This window comes from Sceloporus undulatus, chromosome 6 (assembly GCF_019175285.1).
Source record: "Sceloporus undulatus isolate JIND9_A2432 ecotype Alabama chromosome 6, SceUnd_v1.1, whole genome shotgun sequence".
In the NCBI taxonomy this organism is placed as follows: domain Eukaryota; kingdom Metazoa; phylum Chordata; class Lepidosauria; order Squamata; family Phrynosomatidae; genus Sceloporus; species Sceloporus undulatus.
In genome coordinates this window covers 58,065,911-58,084,764 of record NC_056527.1, presented here as the reverse complement: position 1 = coordinate 58,084,764, position 18,854 = coordinate 58,065,911, and the positions used below count along the sequence as shown (strand labels likewise).

At 40.7% G+C, this 18,854-nt stretch overlaps 1 protein-coding gene and 1 long non-coding RNA gene across 2 annotated transcripts in view; one reads left to right on the top strand and one right to left on the bottom strand.

Annotated features, from left to right (window-relative positions):
- Window positions 1–4,679: 4,679 nt before the first annotated feature.
- Window positions 4,680–11,720, bottom strand: LOC121932548. Its single transcript, XR_006104372.1, has 4 exons — window positions 11,605–11,720; window positions 8,199–8,432; window positions 7,027–7,145; window positions 4,680–5,784 (listed from the first exon to the last, which is right to left on the bottom strand). It is a non-coding gene; the product is annotated as an uncharacterized LOC121932548 (long non-coding RNA).
- Window positions 8,249–18,854, top strand: part of SUSD5 (sushi domain containing 5) — a 25,803-nt gene continuing 15,197 nt past the window's right edge. The window contains exons 1-3 of the mRNA XM_042471223.1: window positions 8,249–8,362; window positions 15,058–15,235; window positions 17,738–17,856. Coding sequence (XP_042327157.1) covers window positions 8,269–8,362; window positions 15,058–15,235; window positions 17,738–17,856 — 391 coding nt within the window. The 5' untranslated portion in view covers window positions 8,249–8,268. The remainder of the gene's footprint in view (window positions 8,363–15,057; window positions 15,236–17,737; window positions 17,857–18,854) is intronic.

The window sequence follows — 18,854 nt, the reverse complement described above, 5'->3', positions numbered from 1 at the left end:
GCTTTGACAGGATCACCTGCCAAGTCAACAGGAAATTCACAAAGAGGCATCAGGAATCCATCTGGATCCATAACCCTCCTGGGGTGGGCCATCCTAATCGGCTCTCCAACCCTGCAGAGGCTCTGAGTCCCAGTGAGTCTAAACCCTACCAGGTAGTGATCAGTCCATGACAACAGAACTACCGAGAGATCCTACACTCCCAGATCACTATCATCCTTCCCAGAGCAAAAAACAGGTCCAGAATGTGTTCCGCAACATGGGTGGCATCAGATATTACCCCATGGTTGTTATGGCAGACATGAAGTCCTGAGCTGCTTCTGACAGAGCAGTCTCTGCATGGATGTTGAAGTCTCCCAGTACAACAAGCCCAAGGGGACTCCAATACCACGCCAAGATCCACTCAGACAGCTCAGGAATAGGGAAATGGCCTGTCATGTAGCAGAGAGGGTGTACACCAACAGAATCTCTACTCGGTCCCAGCCACCCACCTTCGAGTAGACATACTCATACTCAGTAGACTGTGGGACAGAGCACCTGGTAAGGGAGATGGAATCCCGATAGACCTCTGCAACTCTGCCTCCTTGCCCCCCCCCCCCAAGGCTTTACCTGTTGCTGTACAGAGAACCCCTGTGGACAAAGCTGGGAAAAAGTTACACCCCTGCCCCCAAATTGATCCAGCCAGGTCTCCATAATACAAGCCAGGTCAGCATGCTCATTTAGGATCAAGTCCTGGATCAATGGTGTCTTTCCGTTCACCAACCTTGAATTGAACAGCAGCATTTTCAGCCCAGGGGGCCTGTTGGCAAGGCTATCCAGGCTATTTGAAATGGGGGTCAGCTTGGGAGTAACCAGTACCTTGTGGCTCTCCCTTCTTCCATGGTAATTGGGCTGCCTCCCCATACAGTATCTCCCTCTGCCCATTATTGTCATCATGGCTGCTCCCTCGATTGCTTCCCCTCCCTTGCCCTCCTTGTGGCGCATATTGCTATTGCTGGCCGGCCAATTGTTTAAAATAACAAACAAATCAATGCACCCCTCCCCTACCAACCCAAAGGACTGGTCCTCACACTCATGTCTCCACCAAAGGGGCGACCCTGCCAACAACGCTAAACCCATATAAAAATGCATATTTAAGTCTGTTTTCAGTGGAGCATTTATGCCAATCTAAAAGCTCTGATTTTAACTATTGCTGATACTTATTGCTTTTATTTCATAGTGAAATGAAGAGTTTGTGCTGTTTTGGTTAAGTGTATTGATGTTTCTGCCATTATGATGGGTGACTTATGGACTAAATGGGATATTTCATCACAAAAGTGTGTGTGGACTCCCCATCTATAATTTCCTCCACAATGCCATCAACCATTTTCTGATGAGATATTTCTCCCTGCAGTTCATGAACCTCACTTAATACTACTTTATAAACTCAGTAAGACTTTGCTTTGAAAGGTGGTGTAATATTTTGAAGAAAGAACACAGGATTAAGCTTCCCAACAATAATGTAATTCACAGAACAGAACAGGAGAGAAGAGAATGGATGAGAAGATAGGGATGGGCAACATGTGGCCTTCCAGATGCGGCTGAACTACAGCCCCCATCACTCCTTACCTGTGACATGATGACTAGGTTTAATGGGAGTTGCAGTCCACAGACGAGTTGTCTACTCCAATATAAAAATTAAAGGCTTTGAAACTGGTCCTTTAATATGAAAATCAAAATTCATAACGTCTCTTTCCCAGCAATCCTATGTATGTTTACATGGGAGTTAGTCCTATGGAACTTGTATTACATCTGAGAGGACACATAAGGAATTGGAACTGTCAACTATTAAAATGTTAGAGTAATCTTTTATCTGAGCAGAAAGGATGAGCTTGTTGCATACAGAGAGAACTACAGTCTAGGGAGCTGCCTTCGCTGACAATTTAAAAGTATTTGGTGTGCTGACAGAATTGAAAAGTGGTCTTCAAAGCTCATATGTGTTTTATGCTTATATAACTTCCATTTAAAACATGTCTAGGATTTATGGGAGGCTTTCCAAACAGCCTTTGTTGTCTTTCCTCGAGGCTATATTTGGTTGTCCATTATTGAAATGTAGATTCTTACTTTTGATGATCCGTAACTGTGTTTTATAGACCGGGAAAGAGGGGGGAGGTCATAGTGTGTCACACAATATACTTAACCCCCCACAACACTTCAGTGTTGATGGAACCACAACACAGCCACCTCTGTTTCCTGTGCCACCCACAAAGTGGTACATATGTTTTTAAAATGATGATGATGATGATGATGATGATGATGATGTCATTTTCCATTCCTTCTTTTAGTCAGGTCCCCAAATTTCTTTCAGGTAGCTCTGCATATTATTACTTTTCATTTAATTGGGTGAATACAGTCATATAAATAAAATAAAAAGCTCCCTGCAGCTACCAGACTGTGCTGACTGCCAGACATTTAAAAAAAGCACGTTTCCTTGCACCCCCACAGTAAAGGTTTATAATTCAGGTTTTATAAACAAAGACACCTTTTATTTCCTACCCTCTCCTCTCACTTCTAAGTCAAGGGGCTATGGAGGGAGGAGGGCAACATTCGAAACTTCAGGAGAGCAGCAAACAATTTCATATCACAGTGTATCGGATGTGTATGAAACCTCTATACAATAAATGTAGTGTTAAGAGAGTTTTTTTAAAGCACACAACTCACCCAGGATCCCTGTCCCTGAGTGTTGGAGGTAAGCAGACCTTGCTCCTGTGTGGTCTATTTGTTTCTCTCCTAGAATCCTTGAAGTCCATGAATGTGTTTTGCATTGGAAAAAACCAAGAGTGAGGATTTAGGTACGCTTAATGGTTAAAGCATAATGGATCTTGTGTTAAAAGGAATCTGTGAATGCCATCTTGTTTAGGCCTCAATCCTTTGCTCCCTTAATTAAGAATAACTCTCATTGAACTCATTGAGACTTCTGGGTTGATATAGGGAACATGGTACTGAGAAGTGCTATCCTTTGATTTCCAAGAATCCCAGCAATAAGTCAGTAATTCCAGTAAGTCTCTGCAGTGCTTTATGTATATGTTTCATTCCTCTTTGGTTATGTAAAGTTCCCTTTACATAAAATTTGCCATTCCAGAATACAATTATATGTGTGCCAAGATCTGCTAAGGTAGAACCACATATTTCTGAACCATCAGAGAGGGGAAATTCCACTGAAGTGTAACACTTGTATTGCAGTTCTCCATTATGACCTGTAACTCTCATTAGTTGAATAATTTTATGATTGTAATAAAAATGTTGAGAAGGTATTTATTTCAAGAGAGGCACATTGGTAGAGCAACGCTGCAGTGCTTCCAGCAGAAATCAAAGGTGTTGACAGTATTCACCTTGAAAAAAATGTGCATGTTTTAGTTTGCATGCAATGTCTTTCTAATATTTACTGACTGCACAGTAATGTCTGTTATCAGGTCTGTGGCCTAGCTCTACCAGGATACTAGAAGAACACAATGCAATGCTGTTGCAATTCTGCAGTCATAGGAGTTTATCACACAGAGTTTATCCCATGCAGAAATGGGATTTAAAATAGAAAAATCCTGCAAAAGCGGGATCATTTCCCCACGATATCAGGGGCATTGAGCATTAATCCAGCATTAACCTGCTAAGAAAATGATCAAAATCGTCTGCTTTTTACTTTTTGAATTCTCCTGAAAGTAAAAAGCAGCCAATTTTGTAAATTCTCTGTGTGGGTTATTTTCGCATTAATGCTCAATGCCCCCATTAAGTCTGAAAATGATCCCACTTTTGTGGAATTTTCCTGAGATTTACATTTAAGGGAAGTTACTTTTTACCGTTTCTACAAAGGATTTAGGCACTTAGCCTCCTATTTGATAAACTGCATAGCATGCAAGGCAACAGACACAAGTGGTCCACTTACACTGTGGACTTTATTGCACACATTATTTACTGCGTTATGGGATAGGGAAGGGGACTCTTGGGCCGCGAGCGACCAGGAAAACATGGATTTTATCACACAGCAAGTTGTCCTCAAAATGGCCCTGTTCCGCGGCATCAAGCTGTCCCCATTCAGTGCTGAGTTGTGTTAAATGTTCGAATCGGAAGTTTTCCAACCGAGCAAAATGGCGCCCCTCAGCACTGAATAAGGATGGCTTGGCTCCGCGGAATGGAACAGGTGGTAGTCAGAAGTTTGAAATATTTTGAGGACAGTTTGCTGTGCGATAAAATCCATTTTTCCCAGTTGCGTGCGGCCCCAAGAGTCCCCTTCCCGTTCCCATAACGGGGAAAATAATGTGTGCGATAAGCTTCAGTGAGACTGAACAGCATGAATGTGCAAACCAAAGAACAATACAGAGCATTATTGGATGAGAAAACAAATTAGAAATAGAGCCAAAGAGTGGTGGCTCTATTTCTATGTTTTACCACATCATCATAGAGCTTCAGTTTTCTTCCCGGGAGAGACAGTCATCAAAGCAAGTCTTTTGTCAAACGGATTTTTCTGGTTAGAAATCCTTCCCTTGTGTTAACTCTTGATGTTCATTTCTGCAAGTGCATTGTGTGCCAACACTATTCACAGTCATCGGTTCTCTCATTCCAAGCTTATGTGGAACAAGCTACATTCTTCAGTTGAAAAGGAAATATAATTTCTACACACTCAGTAATACTTTATATGAGGAACAAAATATATGTTTTATTAACAGTGCTGCATGCATCCCAGCATCTCTTTTTCACTTGCAAGCAAATGTGCAGTTTCCGAGTGAGCAGTGGTTTAATCTCCCACCACTACTTGCTTAACTTAGTTTGTTTAAAGCAAGTTTATGCCGGCTTGTAGCCAAGATTCCAAGAGACTTTACAAAAATCAAAAACAACCCACCATGTACCAAAAAAAGTACCAAAAGCAAAGCAGCAGAACTGCAGTTACAAATCAGAAGACTGGATTCAGAGAAAGATTAAGAAATGGATTTTAGGATATCACATTTTAGTTCAAAGAGGAAACTCCTAAAGAAGAGGAAACCAGGGAACTGGGACTTAATTCCTTAAGGTTTCTACCTCCAACAAAGGTAAAACTTTTGTTTTAAAACTGGGACTGCATTTGAAGGGTTTACCTATACAGCACCTAAAGGTTTTTCCAGATGCAACAGTACAGAGGCTTCTTGAGAAATTCAATGTGTTCTGCCTAAGATAGGGGCAGGTAGCGTCATCCAGGATAGAAACAGACTGGATCTTAAGGGAAGTTACTTTTTCTGTAGCTAGTGGAAGTTACATTTTATTGCCTGGATTTTAACTCTTTGTCGCATAGAGCCCACATGGTCAAAGAGAGGAGTGGCCTCTGTCTGCATTGATATCTTCCAGACCACCTTACTAACAACAAAAGCAGCATCCCATTGTGGAGAAAGGCGAGACATAAATCCTGGAAATAAATATATAAAATAAATGTCGACAAAATGTGGGCTTGTGACTCTAATGTCATCATTTTTCTTCTTCTTTTCCTGTATAATATTTAACTCCTTTGTCTGATGAAGAAACCAATGGAGCTTTGAAAACTTGCATCATGTATTTTGGGCATTTTTTGTGAGCCCAAATAAAGGTATCACTGTTTTGTGGATTTGGGTGTTATTGCATTTTTCTGTATGGCCAACACAGCTACCCCTGGATATGCCTTCTTTAGAGATGACTCAGTGAAATTAGTGAAATATGTGTTAATCAGGAGATATCCCATTTCTTCCAAGAGTTCCCTTTTAATATGTCTGGGGGTGCTTCCAGATATTTAAGATGTTTGTCAGAAATCTGAAATATAAATATTAAAGTGTTTAAAGATCTTAAAAATATTTCTGGGTTAATAAGAAAATTAATGGCTGATATGTGAAGCTACTAGAGGTGATATCAGATAGGCTGCTCTGGGGAGGAAATTCCACTGGTGAGTCACCGTTCTGCCTTTCCCCTCCACCCTGAAATTTTGTTGTACTGAGAGACATATTTGGCCTCTTATAAGTGTGATATTGGAAATATGGCATTCACTAATAATCTTTGGAGTAGATGGGAGCATAGCCACGGATGTAAGCAACTGGTACCCTATGGGTCACTACAGTCTGAGATAGTACAGGACCAACAGTAAGACTATTGACATTATTTTTTTGAAGTGCAAATTAGCTGTTTTCCAGAATGCCTTCCCACCTTAACATCATATGCTGTGCCACCGCATCCCACTAGATACCCACATGAATTGCTAAGTAAATCCAAGGATGCTGAAAATAAGCATGTGCATATTCAAGGGTAGCACTTTATTTTCTTCAGCTCAAAAGAGACATACATGGCCTGGGATTCTGAAGGAAGGGCAGAAAAAGAGATTCCATTAAATTTAGCTTTTGCACTGGGTTTTTATTCATTTCCCAGAGTATTTTCCTAGAAGACTCAATTCAATTCTGGCCAACCTCAAATTTCTGTGGTAGGGGGGGGGGGGAGGGGGGGGGGACAGGGACGTGCCAGGATTTTGGGAAGGGTGAGGGTCCAGACTAAGTGTCACCATTATAATGGGGCTTGGGGCACATACCTCATTTATCTAATGGGAGTACCGGACCCAAGAAACCCCCCTTGGCTACATCCCTGGGGGGAACCACATGTCAGGGGGAGATTGCAAGAAAGACTATGAAAAACAAAACAAAGCACAATCTTTTAGTCCGAAAAGAAATAGCAAGATATTTTGTCTGTTTTAATACTACCACCAAAGGATTCTGTCAGCAATAATGCTAAGTTTCCTTTCTTTTCCACTTGGGCAAATGGTACAGACAGTGCTGAAAAAAATATAATAAAAATATCAAGAGAGGTAGAGCAAGGAAACTTAATTTTTTGAACTCCAGTTTTCAGAACATCCCAGAATTCTGGAAATGGCAATCCAAAAACAACTAAAGGAAGAACATTTTCAGTTCTCTACAGGGAATGAAAATCTTTAAAAGATGGTGATATATATTCCCATCCACTCCCTTCTCCTTAATAGACATATTCCAGAATATGAATTATTGAAGAACTCACAAGATGGATGATGTAGTGGCACTCATGTCCTAAAGGCAGGCTTCTCCAAGGCATTTGGTTGGCTAATATGTAAACAGGACGCTGGACTAGATAGGCCATTGGTTTGATCTAGCGTAGCCCTAATGATTTTGTAAGAGAAGATGAAATAATGATCTTTGTTAAGATGTCCTTTCTGTCAATGTTTGGAACTTTGCTTAATTTGTCCTCCCACATCATCAAAGCCTCTTGCAACATCTAGATGCAAGTTGTTAGGCTCACATGAGCATGTTCACATGAGCAAGGGCAGATTTCTGTGCTCTTGTATTGTTACTATTTGGGGGCAAGCAGCTTACTTCTGTACTGTTTAAATAAAATTAATCTACTGGAGTCTCTTCCATAATTTATTCTCCTGCTAGGTATGCCTATGCAAGACCATTCCCACATGCGAGAAGCTGTCATTTGCCCACCCACAGTCACACATGAAGGTGCACAACCACATGGGGAAGTCAGTATGCAAAGAGATCTTGTAGCACCTTTGGCACTAACTGAAAGAAGTTGGTAGCATGAGCTTTTGTAGACTTGAGCCTACTTCCTTGGGGGAAATGTTTGTATAAAGTGGCTTTATGTGTACGTATGATATCAGGGGATCCACATCAGTCACCAGGTTCCTAACTTGGCTGGATTTTTCTCCAATTCCAGCAACTATGAGAACATTTCTCTCTCTCTTTCCCTCTCTGTCTCAGTCTCTCTCTCTCACACACACACACACAATTTTTCTACATAGAATATCAACAAACACATCAACTGAACTGAAAGGCAGTTATGCTAGAAACGTTATTTTGAAACCAGAGTTATTTCTTTCTGAATAAAGCTGATTTCTCTGACTGGTTTCCTTGCCATCCCCCTTTCTCCTCCCCTTTCCCTTATATGCTTTGATGCATTTACTGACAGAGCAATGTGACTTTTCACAAAGGTTCCCCATGTGCACAACCAGGCTGGCTAAAACTTCTCAACCAGAGCAGACTGGACAGTTCCCCGCCTCCCTTTCCTCCCTCAAAGCAATCCTGGGAAGATTGTGTTCCCTTCCCTCTCTCCCTCCTTCCCTCTTTCCATTACTCCCTTCTCTCTCTATCCTTCATCCCCATCAGTGCACAAAGAGACAGGATCCCACTGTGTGCTCCCCATACACATACCTCTCCTGCCCACCTCCTGCTCCTTCAAGCTCAGAGGAAACTCTTTCTAGGCAACCTCAAGCTCATTGCCATGGCTGCAGCTTCCAAGAAGTCGGCTGTCACCTTTGTCCAGTGTGTGAGATCTGCCCTCTTCTTCTTTCAGTTTGCTTCAGTCAAAGCTGACGGTGAGTTGTGCTTTTCAGTCTTGAATTGTTACTGGAATCCACCAGATTTTCAGATTTAAGATATCGCATGCTGCAGAAAGGAAATAAGTTATGTGTGGCTATTTGAGGTTCAGAAACTATGTTGTGAGTCAAAATTTCACATTACTTGAATGGCTCAGCTGAGAAAGAAAAATAAAGTCTAAGAAAAGGCTTAATGTTGCTTCACTGAAACTGCAGACGGGAGACTTCTCTCCTCCTCTGATACTGTGGGGTGAAATAAATGAAATCTGTAACTGTGGAACATGCTTAGTAAAGATAGCATTTCCACCAAATACTGTGCGGCTGACAGTTCTGCTATTTGGATTTCTCATGTGATTTGAAAGCAACAGGGTATTTTTCACAATTATATTCTGTCCTTGCTTGTTCTGTGACTGTCAAGGCTGCTCTATAATCGCAATAAAGTTGTGCATATATGTATGATCATCACCACCACAACTATATCACTGCTGTTAGTACTGTTGCTATTTGAGGGGTAAAAGTAACCCATCAATGGACTGTACTTTTTACAAAAAAGTGTTCAGAGATGTTCACCTTTATGAGTACTGACAGGCATTTATGTCAAGCTTTAATAAAGTCTAAATATTAATGACATGCTTCTGAGTTTCCCCAGCCTGCTTCCCAGTCCTGAAACAGCAATAACAGAGCACCTTTCTGCTCAACCGCATGAACACATGTGGCTAAAATGAATGTTCGTTTTTCAGCTTCCAGCCTTTGCTGGTATTTGAACATAACACAGGAGAGAAGGGGAAAGTCTGATACTGAAGCCCTTTTGATGGACTGGCATATTTCCCAAACATGATACCTATTCCCTCCTCCCCTTTTAACGGTCCAAGCACAACATGTTTTTAAAACATTCAAACCGTTTAACGGATTTTGTTCCTGGTAGTTATATAGGGTGAAGAAAAGAGAGGGAAATGAAAGGAACCAGGAATTTCAAAGGGTCAGAGTGGGATGAATTAGGCCAAGTATACCAGGAAGGTCGCTGAAATCCATATTTGCAAATACTGTTGCTTTCCAACATAAATTGAAATTCACTTCTCTTTTTAATTTTTTCCACTTTCACTGTGAGATTCAGAGTCACTGTCTGAACTGAATTCCTGTTGGTCTACTAACAATTTACTGTCAATTCTGAGCTTTTAACACCAAAATATTTTGCCTTTCCTCCATGTCAGCATTATATTATTTTCTTTATACATTTTTTTTTCATTTAAAAGAAACATTTTATTTAGTTCCTGGTTTCCACAGACTTACAACCAAGCTTGGACATGTCCATTCAGAAGTAAAGCACATTCTTTTCAATGGAGATTACTCCCAAGTGAGGATGCATATGATTGCATCCTTCTGATGCCACAATATGCAAGCTTCCAAGTTTTACAGAATCCCTTCTCAGATAAAATGCAGAAATGTATTTTCCACAATGGAACAAATCACAACTCAAGCCCATTAGTACTGTGGGCCTGATCCAATTCTGCACCTTGTTCTGGAGAGGGGGAGGGAAAGAAAAGTATCTGTAGATCCAATTCACATAGCTTTATAAAATAGTAACTGCAGGTGAACTGCAGAGTGAAACCATGGCACAGAAAGTAGATAGTAGCCCTTAATTTGCCATTTTCCAGGTCAAACTCACCTCAAACAGCTATTAGTACAATAGGGCAGATCATTCTAACTGGGATCACTGTAAACAGGGGAAATGGCTTTGGAGAGGTGTAGGTAACACTTCTCACAATGTTATGATCCTTGTATGAACTGGGGCTGTCTAAAGATGTTGCAAAGTTTCTAAAAGCTATATTTTGGGTCATCAGCTTCTAGAACTCCTAGTCGGCTCAACAAACCTATGGGATGTCTGTTGTTTCAACTTCGTTAATGGATTTTCCACATCAAACTCAGGTTGGTCTTTAGGAACAAAGGCTGTGATCAGTATTTTCCTGAGCCTCTCCAGCAGCTCACAGTACAGTATATGCCTGCTCTGAGATACAGCTATCTGACATATCCACATAAATGTGTGAATATGATTACATTCTTAGCTATTTGGCTGTTCAAATGTTCACATTCAAAATGTTATGCTGTGGTCCAAATATACTTTAATGGAAGTAAGTTTTCTTAAAATCAGTGGGACATCCATCCAAGTAAATATGTTACCAAACCAGGTGGGTAATGGCAGCAGCAGGGGCGGGAGGAGGCAGTAAAATGAGGGCATTAATCATCCAAATAGGAATTCTGTCATCCCGTTAAATTTTCCCTCAGTCCTCAAATTTCTAGTATTGCAGAAAGTTACATTTTGGCAGGGAGGGAAAGAACAACAAAGAGTCAGGAACAAACTGAATCGAATGAGTAAATTCCATTGATTTTAACTTATTTTTTCCATATAAGTGTGGTTGGGATTGTAGCCTTCAACGGCAATCCTAACCACAATTATTAGAAAGTAATTCCCATTTTATGCAATGTAACCTATATCCTTATACACTACATGGCAATCCTCTAATACAGGGGTAGGCAACCTGCGGCCCGCGGGCCGGATGCGGCCCGCCAAGGCCTTGGGACCGGCCCCCAGCCTGGTCCTGCCACCGATTGCCGCTGGGGCCTTTGGGGGGCAATTGTCTATAGAAGCCTCAGAAACATGCATTTATATTAACATTTTTTAAAGAATCAGCAATTTTTTTCACGTGTCCTCCATTTTTTTAAAAAAAGTGTCTTCCATTTGAAAATTTTGTCCTACATTTGTCCTGGTTTATTTATATATTTAATTTTTTAAAAAAAAATTTAATTATTTATTTTTTTGCTTCCCCCCCCCCCCCCCCCCCGTTGTCTGAGGGACAGCAACCCGGCCCCCGGCTCAAAAAGGTTGCCTACCCCTGCTCTAATATGTATGTGTAGTTGCCTGTTGACTTGCAGTGATACCATGGATTGCTTACGGTTTTCTTGGGCAAGTAACACTCTGATGTGTTTTGTCCAGTTCCTTCCTCTGAAATACAGCCTACAGAACCTGGTATTAATTGGCAGTTTCCCCTCCCAATTGACCCTGACCCTGCTCAGCTTTCAAGATCAGATAGGATCTGCGGCTGGGAAATAATAAACATTAAAAGGCCCTCCTTCCTGTTAGCACCCATCTATTTTAGGTGAAGCTTTCTTCTATATATTAATAAAGTGTTATCTTAAAAAAAAAGGTACAAAGAGACAAATAAAACAATTACTTTAACATATACCTTTCTGATAACATCACATCATATGTTCTTCTGTTACAGCTGGAATCCATAAGCGTATATGTAAGATCTTCAAGTACCTCTTCTAAAACAAAATATAATTCTAAGGTTCCCTTTTTAGCATTGGCTTATGAGTTTTATAAGCAGAATGTGTATTTGTTAATGGAGTTCAGACAATTGGTTCTTGAAGGACTTGGTTCTTCTTTCAGTTTCCATGTATAAAAGTTTTATTATTAGTATTTCGTGAGTCACTAAAGGTCACGTCATATTAATTGGGAGAGGACAATAAAGGTGAAATTACGTTGTTGGACTATAAATTCTGTCCTCTTAGGATATTTATAGTGAAATGCCAGATTTTTTATGCGAATGGAGTTTTCTCCCCTTATTTCTGTGCTGGGAGTTTGCTTGGACTCAAAGCAATAAACACAAGTGTTAAGTCTTTTAACAGTTTTTAAACTTATTCCATTTCCATTATAATGGTAACAACTGTCCTCAATAATATAAAAATGGCATGTAATTCTACTGGTACAACTTGAATAAAACAATATGTTTTAGGAATCTACTACTGTACCAGATATGCCAGTTTTGCCTTAGTTTATACCTCAAACTGTGCTCTTCCTCCTGTCTTCCTTTTCCCTTGTTCCTTTTTGGTGATTTCCTTCTTCTTCGACCTTTCATTGGTACTCATTCAGCCTGTACCAGCTTTGCTGGATTGTTGTTATCTGTGTGCCTCCAAGCTGTTTCTGACTTATGGTGACCCTATTAAGGCAGTCCTATCATAGGGTTTGTTTTGGGGGGTGCAGTGGGCAAGAATTGTTCGGAGAGAGTTTCCTTTAAGGCTGAGAGAGTGTGGCTTACCCAAGGTCACCCAGTGGGTTTCCATGGCTGAGTGAGGATTTGAACTCTGGTCTCAAAAGTCATAGTCCAGTGCTCAAACCACTGCACCATGCTGACTGGGTTATAAACATTTTCTGCTCCATCACAATGCTCCTCCTCTTCCTCCATCTTCTTTCTCATTTTTTCTCCCTCCACCCCAGTGCCCATTCAGCATTTCCCTCTAATTCTCCCTGCAGTCAGGCACCAAGAATATCTGTTTCTCTTTCTATGAGTTCAAAGAATTCAAAGAGGGGAAGAGGCTGCATAGGAGAGCACCATATGCAGCTGCCTAGAGGCCCTGTGAAGAAATTGTCTTCCCTTCTTAGTCTGGCACTTTGTGGCTGAAGATGAGACTGCAGATGACCAACAGATTTAAATTAATTAGTGCATTTTGCAAACAAAATAACCCTTGGGATCCACACACTTAGTACCTATTCCAAACTTCAAATGTCTAGATTTTATAGTCTTGGTGCTACAATGGTAGGTGGGCATGCACACATACACACACATATACATGTTTTATTATTCTAGATAGATGGTTGTAACTGTACTGCTATCAAAGAATAATATACCGGTCCAGCTATTCTTTGTGGTCAAGAAATGAAGCCACCCACTGCTCCGCTAACCTATGAAAGGGAGGGGCAGCTTTTGGTGGGCTTGATGCACTGCTAGGCCTACATCCAGGATTTAGAAAAGATCCAAGTAAGCCTATGTGCTGGTTTCTAGCCTAAATCTAGCAAGTACACTGAGATGTTATGATCAGAAAGTTGTTGCAATTTCTTTTCCTCCATCCCTCTCCATATCCCTTCCAGACCCTTGCAGTAATTGTGGGTTGTCAATGTGTTTCCCACTAAGAACTGCAATCCTCCCCACCATCAGATGCCTATTTAACAAATTCGTCTCCCAGCAGCTGCTGGCCAGTTCTGGCCAAAATCTCTGAGTAGTCTCAGCAGGCAAAAATTGCAATTGGGGGCCATTCTAGGCTTGGAGCCCTGAAAGCCAAACCTATGACATTATCATATGGGGAAAATTGGGGGTTTAAATAGCAAAAATCATAGGGAAATCATGTGAAAATTGTGCAATCGCGATTAACATTTTCACACACATTGCCAATAAAGAGCCATTATCCTGGGAATAAAGAGGCAATAAAGAGCAACAAATCATTTACAGGATTTCCCCGTGAATGATTTGTTGTTTATTATCTGTTTATTACCAGGATAATGGCACTATAATCATGACGTTGTGTGAAAATGTTAAACACGATTGCGCAATTTTCACATTATTTTCGCTGCTTAAATCCTTGATTTACCCCATGTGATAAAGTCCCTAGAGCTGTCTTGGGCCTTGTCCTTGTTTTTCAACAATATGCTTTACATCATGATGGGCAAGGTATAGCCCTCCATAAATTGTTGCACTGCAAATCCCAGCTGCCCTGGGTAGCATAGCCAGTGGTGATGAATGCTGGGTGCTTTAGTTTGGCAGCAACTGGAGGGCCACATAATCACACTCATCCCGTTCTCTACACACATTTTTGCCCATTTTTGGACTCCAGCTCCCAGCCAACATGGCCACTGAGAACTGCATTTACAAAAAGCCTGACTTGCCAAGCTCAACTCCATGCACAACATGAATTATAGGGACACAATATGATTGCTAGGAGCACAACTTTGTATTGAAGCCTGAGTCTGGTACCTATCTTCTGTCTATCCTAATTTCGCAAGGACAGTCCCAACTAATTCTCTGCCATCCCACTTTTTCAGCTGCTTGTAAAATGTCCCAGTTTCTCTCTCCTCCCACTTTCCCTCTTTGTCCTCAACTTACTTCAGCTGCTGCAAACTGAGTTCAAAGTGGAATAAGCAAGTGCTATTTGTATTTTCATTTATATTAATGGAAGGCATTTGTGTCTTCCATGTGGTAGTAAAGAGCCTTTGAAGGGTTGCCTAGTTTTTTTTTTAGTTTTTTTTTTTTTTGTTTTTGTTTTTGGATACTCCTATTAGAAGAAGTGAGGTAGATAATGACTGGGGAGAGGGCTTTCTCAGTGATGGGTGCCCTGTTTACAGAATGCTCTTCCCAGGGAGATTTAACTTGAGCTTTTCTATTAGTTTTAGGAACCCATATGAAAACATTATGTTCCCAAGACTGTTAAAATCCTTAGGTGGATAAGTGGGTGGGTAGGTTAGGTTAGTAAACAGTAAGATTTCCCCCCCAATAGTTATCTTGACATTTTATATAAGGGATACCATTTTATTATGCCATTGTATTTAATGGGAGTTCAGTATCCATGGATTTTGGTATCCATGGGGGTTCCTGGAGCCAAACCCTAGAAAATGCGAAGGGCTCACTGAAAGCCATGTAAAGTAAGGGTGCACTGTATTGTTTCCTGATGGGATTCTGGGAACTGAGGTCCCCAAAAAGTATTTTTGTCAAACTCTGGTAAGGGTTGCAGCCTTGTGTAGCAAGTCTTCTAAAACCAGTAAACGAAAATAGTTGCAGAGAATTGATCAGAAACACTACCAGTTTCCGAATCACATTCTTAACTATGTTTATGATACATTTGGTTGCCTGTCTCTTGCCCTACAGGAAAGTTGTTTGCCCTTGGACCCAGGAATGGCTCCCAGAGTCTGGACTTCGCCATGGCTCAGCAAACATGTGCTGCCCTAGGAGCTCATTTAGCCAGCCCAGAAGAGCTGAGGAAAACAATTAGAGATTGCTCTTTTGCTGTCTGCACCACAGGCTGGCTGGCTGATGGCACGGTCGGGTAAGAGTGAAATCAAACCATGAAAAATGCCCTCTGTTTTAAAACAAATATTCTCCTCAAAGCAGCACTGGCCCACATGATGGCTGAGAGAGACTGGTTATAAAGGTCAGTTTCCAAGTGAAACAAAGGTGGCCCTTGAGTTTGGAAACATTACTGTAATGGACTACAGCTTTCAGCATCTTTGGCTGGGAGATTATGGTAGTCCCAAAAGATAACTTTTCTAAGTTATGGATGGCACTCGCTGGATCGCAGGCCCATTAAGAACAAATGTTGTACAACCATCATGGTACTCAGTTGAGACAAAGTTTGGTATGTTCACTATCTCTGATCTGAATTTTTAATTTTAGTCTGAACTTTCAAATAGCTCTCCTAGCTATCGAGCCCATCTGGGGAATAGGGTTCAGGACCTTGGATAACTCCTTTAAAGTTTGGGGAGTGAACTAGAAGCAGTTTAAACATATAAGATATTAAGCTAGATAGTACAGTACAATCTTGTATGTGTGGGTCCAGTAACCGCAGTTTCACTTACCCACATCTGGGGCGAGAACGTCTTTCTAGGCATTTGAAAGTCCTCCAGCATGCTTCTAAGGCAGAAATATAGCATTTTAACAGCAGTTTCCATTTCTTCATGGGAACCATGGCAAGGGATCCCTGCAGATTTTTGGGTCCTAGGAGATCATGGTGAAGATTTTCAGATGACATCGTGATCTAAGAGGACTTATCCTGGGAAGAACCAGGAATGGTCCAGCAACAAACCATTTATGGGATTTCCCCATGAATGGTTTGTTGCTGGAGCATTCCTGGTTCTTCCCGGGATAAGTCCTCTTAGATCATGATGTGTGTGAAAACCTTTGCCATGATTGTGCGACTTTCCTGGGAAAGTGCCTTTTTAATTCCCAGATTTCCCCCCATGTGATAGTTTTCCTACTGTACTGTTAAGAAGCAAAGTTAACAGCACTAGAATAGTAATGGAATATAAATTATGAAATGTTTACTATGCAAAACATGGAATTCCTTTCTTCAGTTCTAAAGGATTGTGTAATGTTCAGTGTCACACATAAGATCTGTTTGATCCTATTTAGCCAAGCGCTTTATGAATTCAGCTGTAACATGTTAAAAATGAAAGAAAAAGTTGTGGTTCAAAGTGTAACCATACTTCAAAAGGAAATGCATCCATTTTAAAGGGGGAAATAATTTCAGCAGGACCCTGAGAATTTTCACTTGGTTGAGAGATCTTCCTTCCACTGAAAAGCAGAAACTTTACTTTAGCTCAATATGCAAAGAGATATCTTTCCATATTCTTACAGAGTTCTTGCACATGCGTTTACTTTTTGCTGCGTTTAAACTCTCACCCATCTGGCAAAATCCAACCGTGTTTGAAATAAGTATATAACATACCCAATAACTAGGGCAATGCAATGATCCCAAGAAGAATGGAATTACTGTTCAGTTATGGCTCAACGTGCCTCAAAATAACATCTCTAATAAAGGATAATTGTGGTACCCGGTTACTACTGCATAGGCATGACCTGCCCTCCAGTCATGTTTAAGCTTAAATAAGAATAAAAAGAAATGTATTTTTGATATTAATCACTTTACATATAAATATGATGGATACAATATATTAAGAAAAAATGCTACTTCAACATTCAAAGGCGTCTCATTCTGCCTATTGTAAAGTCAGGCCTGGAGACATATTTGTTTAGTGAACTCCTGTATTAAGTCAAGGGTGGTCACATTCTCTCAGCCTCAGCGGATGGCAAACTTCCTCTGAAGAAACTTGCCAAGAAAATCCTATGATATGTTTAGGTTGCTATAAGTCAAAAATAACTTGAGGGCACACAACAACAAACCAGGGTACTGCATTGAGAGAAAAGCAGTGTGGTGCAGTGGTTTGAGGAAATCCAAAACCACTTGGACAAGTCACACTCTCTCAGCCTCAGAGGAAGGCAAAGGCAAGCTCTGTCTAAATAAATCTTGCCAAGAAAATCTTGTGATAGGGTCGCCTTAGGATCACCATAATTTGGAAATGAATTGAAGACGCACAACAACAACTGCATTAAGAGCTAGTATTCTATTATATTCTGCTTTAGTGTCCTGGCTGTGAGACTGGTTTGGCGTACGGCTCTGGGAGACCATGATTTGAGTTCTGCTCAGCCATGGAAACTCACTGGTGAGCTTGGACAAGTCACACAGTCTCAGTCTAAGATGAAGGCAGTGGCAAACCTTTGATTCAATCTTGCCAAGAAAACCCTATGATAGGGTCACCATAAATCAGAGATTACTTGAAGGTACATAATAAAAAAATAAATCATACCAATAATAACAACCATTGTTCTTTATTAAAATGTTCCGAATGCTGCTGCTGGGTGAGTATAAAAGACTGAGGTCAGGAGACCGAAAATGTAACAGGTCCATCTAGTTTGCAGACATGTCTGCCCATTTGGTGCATTTTCATTCGCAACTTCTGATCATCTTTTTGTCCTTTCCTCCCTGTTTTAGGACAACTGTGTGCAATAAGACAGGCAGCAAGCCACAGAGTGTGAAAGTGGTTGATGTTCAGATTGAAATGGATCCCTCTCCAAGTGGCAGATACAATGCTATTTGTGTGAAGGCTGAAGGTCAGCATTTATTAATTCTTGAATTAAGCTTAGCAAAGTTACTTTTAAGACTCCCCTTCTTGAAATCCTTCAGTCAGCTTGGCCCCTTGGGTCTTTAGTCCAAAACAGCAACTTTTCCAAGTTTGGCTATTGGAACGATCACTACTGCAAGATACATAGAAAAAATGTTGTTCTCTCTTCAAGTCCATTAACATTAGCATCATTTATTACATGAGTGAAAGAATTATAAGCACCCATGTAATTTCTGTGCTGAATGCTGGTTCTGGCTTGAATCTCTGCTGTGAACCCATTTAAAAAGAACAGCATACAGAGGAAATCTAATAGAACTGTAGAGTTGGAAGAAAGTGTGCCTTTGTTGGCTGATTGGTTTGGAAACGGAAGAGGCCTTTTGAAATATACTGTACAGTTTATTTACTGTTTTTCTTTTCAATGGTGATGTTTTGGCTGATTTTAATTCTATTATTAGTTTAATTATTTTTTAAAAAATATTATATGAACTTTAAAGCTATATCTACTTTAACTTCTGTAAGCTGCCTTGACTTCCAAACTACTAAAAAGTTGGGAAATAAAATTATAATCATAATAATATGGTAGAGCTTAAAAAAGAAAATACAGTGGTATTAATAAAATAAAATAAAATAAAATCTTTATTTATATCCCGCCCTTCCAAGAAGATCAGGGCGGCTTACAACAATGCAACAAGTGCAAACAAATACAGGTTAAAAACACGAAACAATAACAATACACAGTCTAAAACAATAACAAAGGCCCCGTTAGCCCATCCTCATGGCCACGGAAGAGGAGGGAGGCCCACAGGATATTTAGTCGGGGAATGCCTGCTTGAATAGGAAGGTTTTGAGGTCCTTCCTAAATTGGGCCAGGGTGGTAGATGAGCGGAGCTCCGTGGGCAGCGTATTCCAAAGGGCTGGGGCAGCTGTGGAAAAGGCCCTTCTAGAGGTAGAAGCTAACCTAGCCCCAGGCACCTTCAGCAGTTGCTG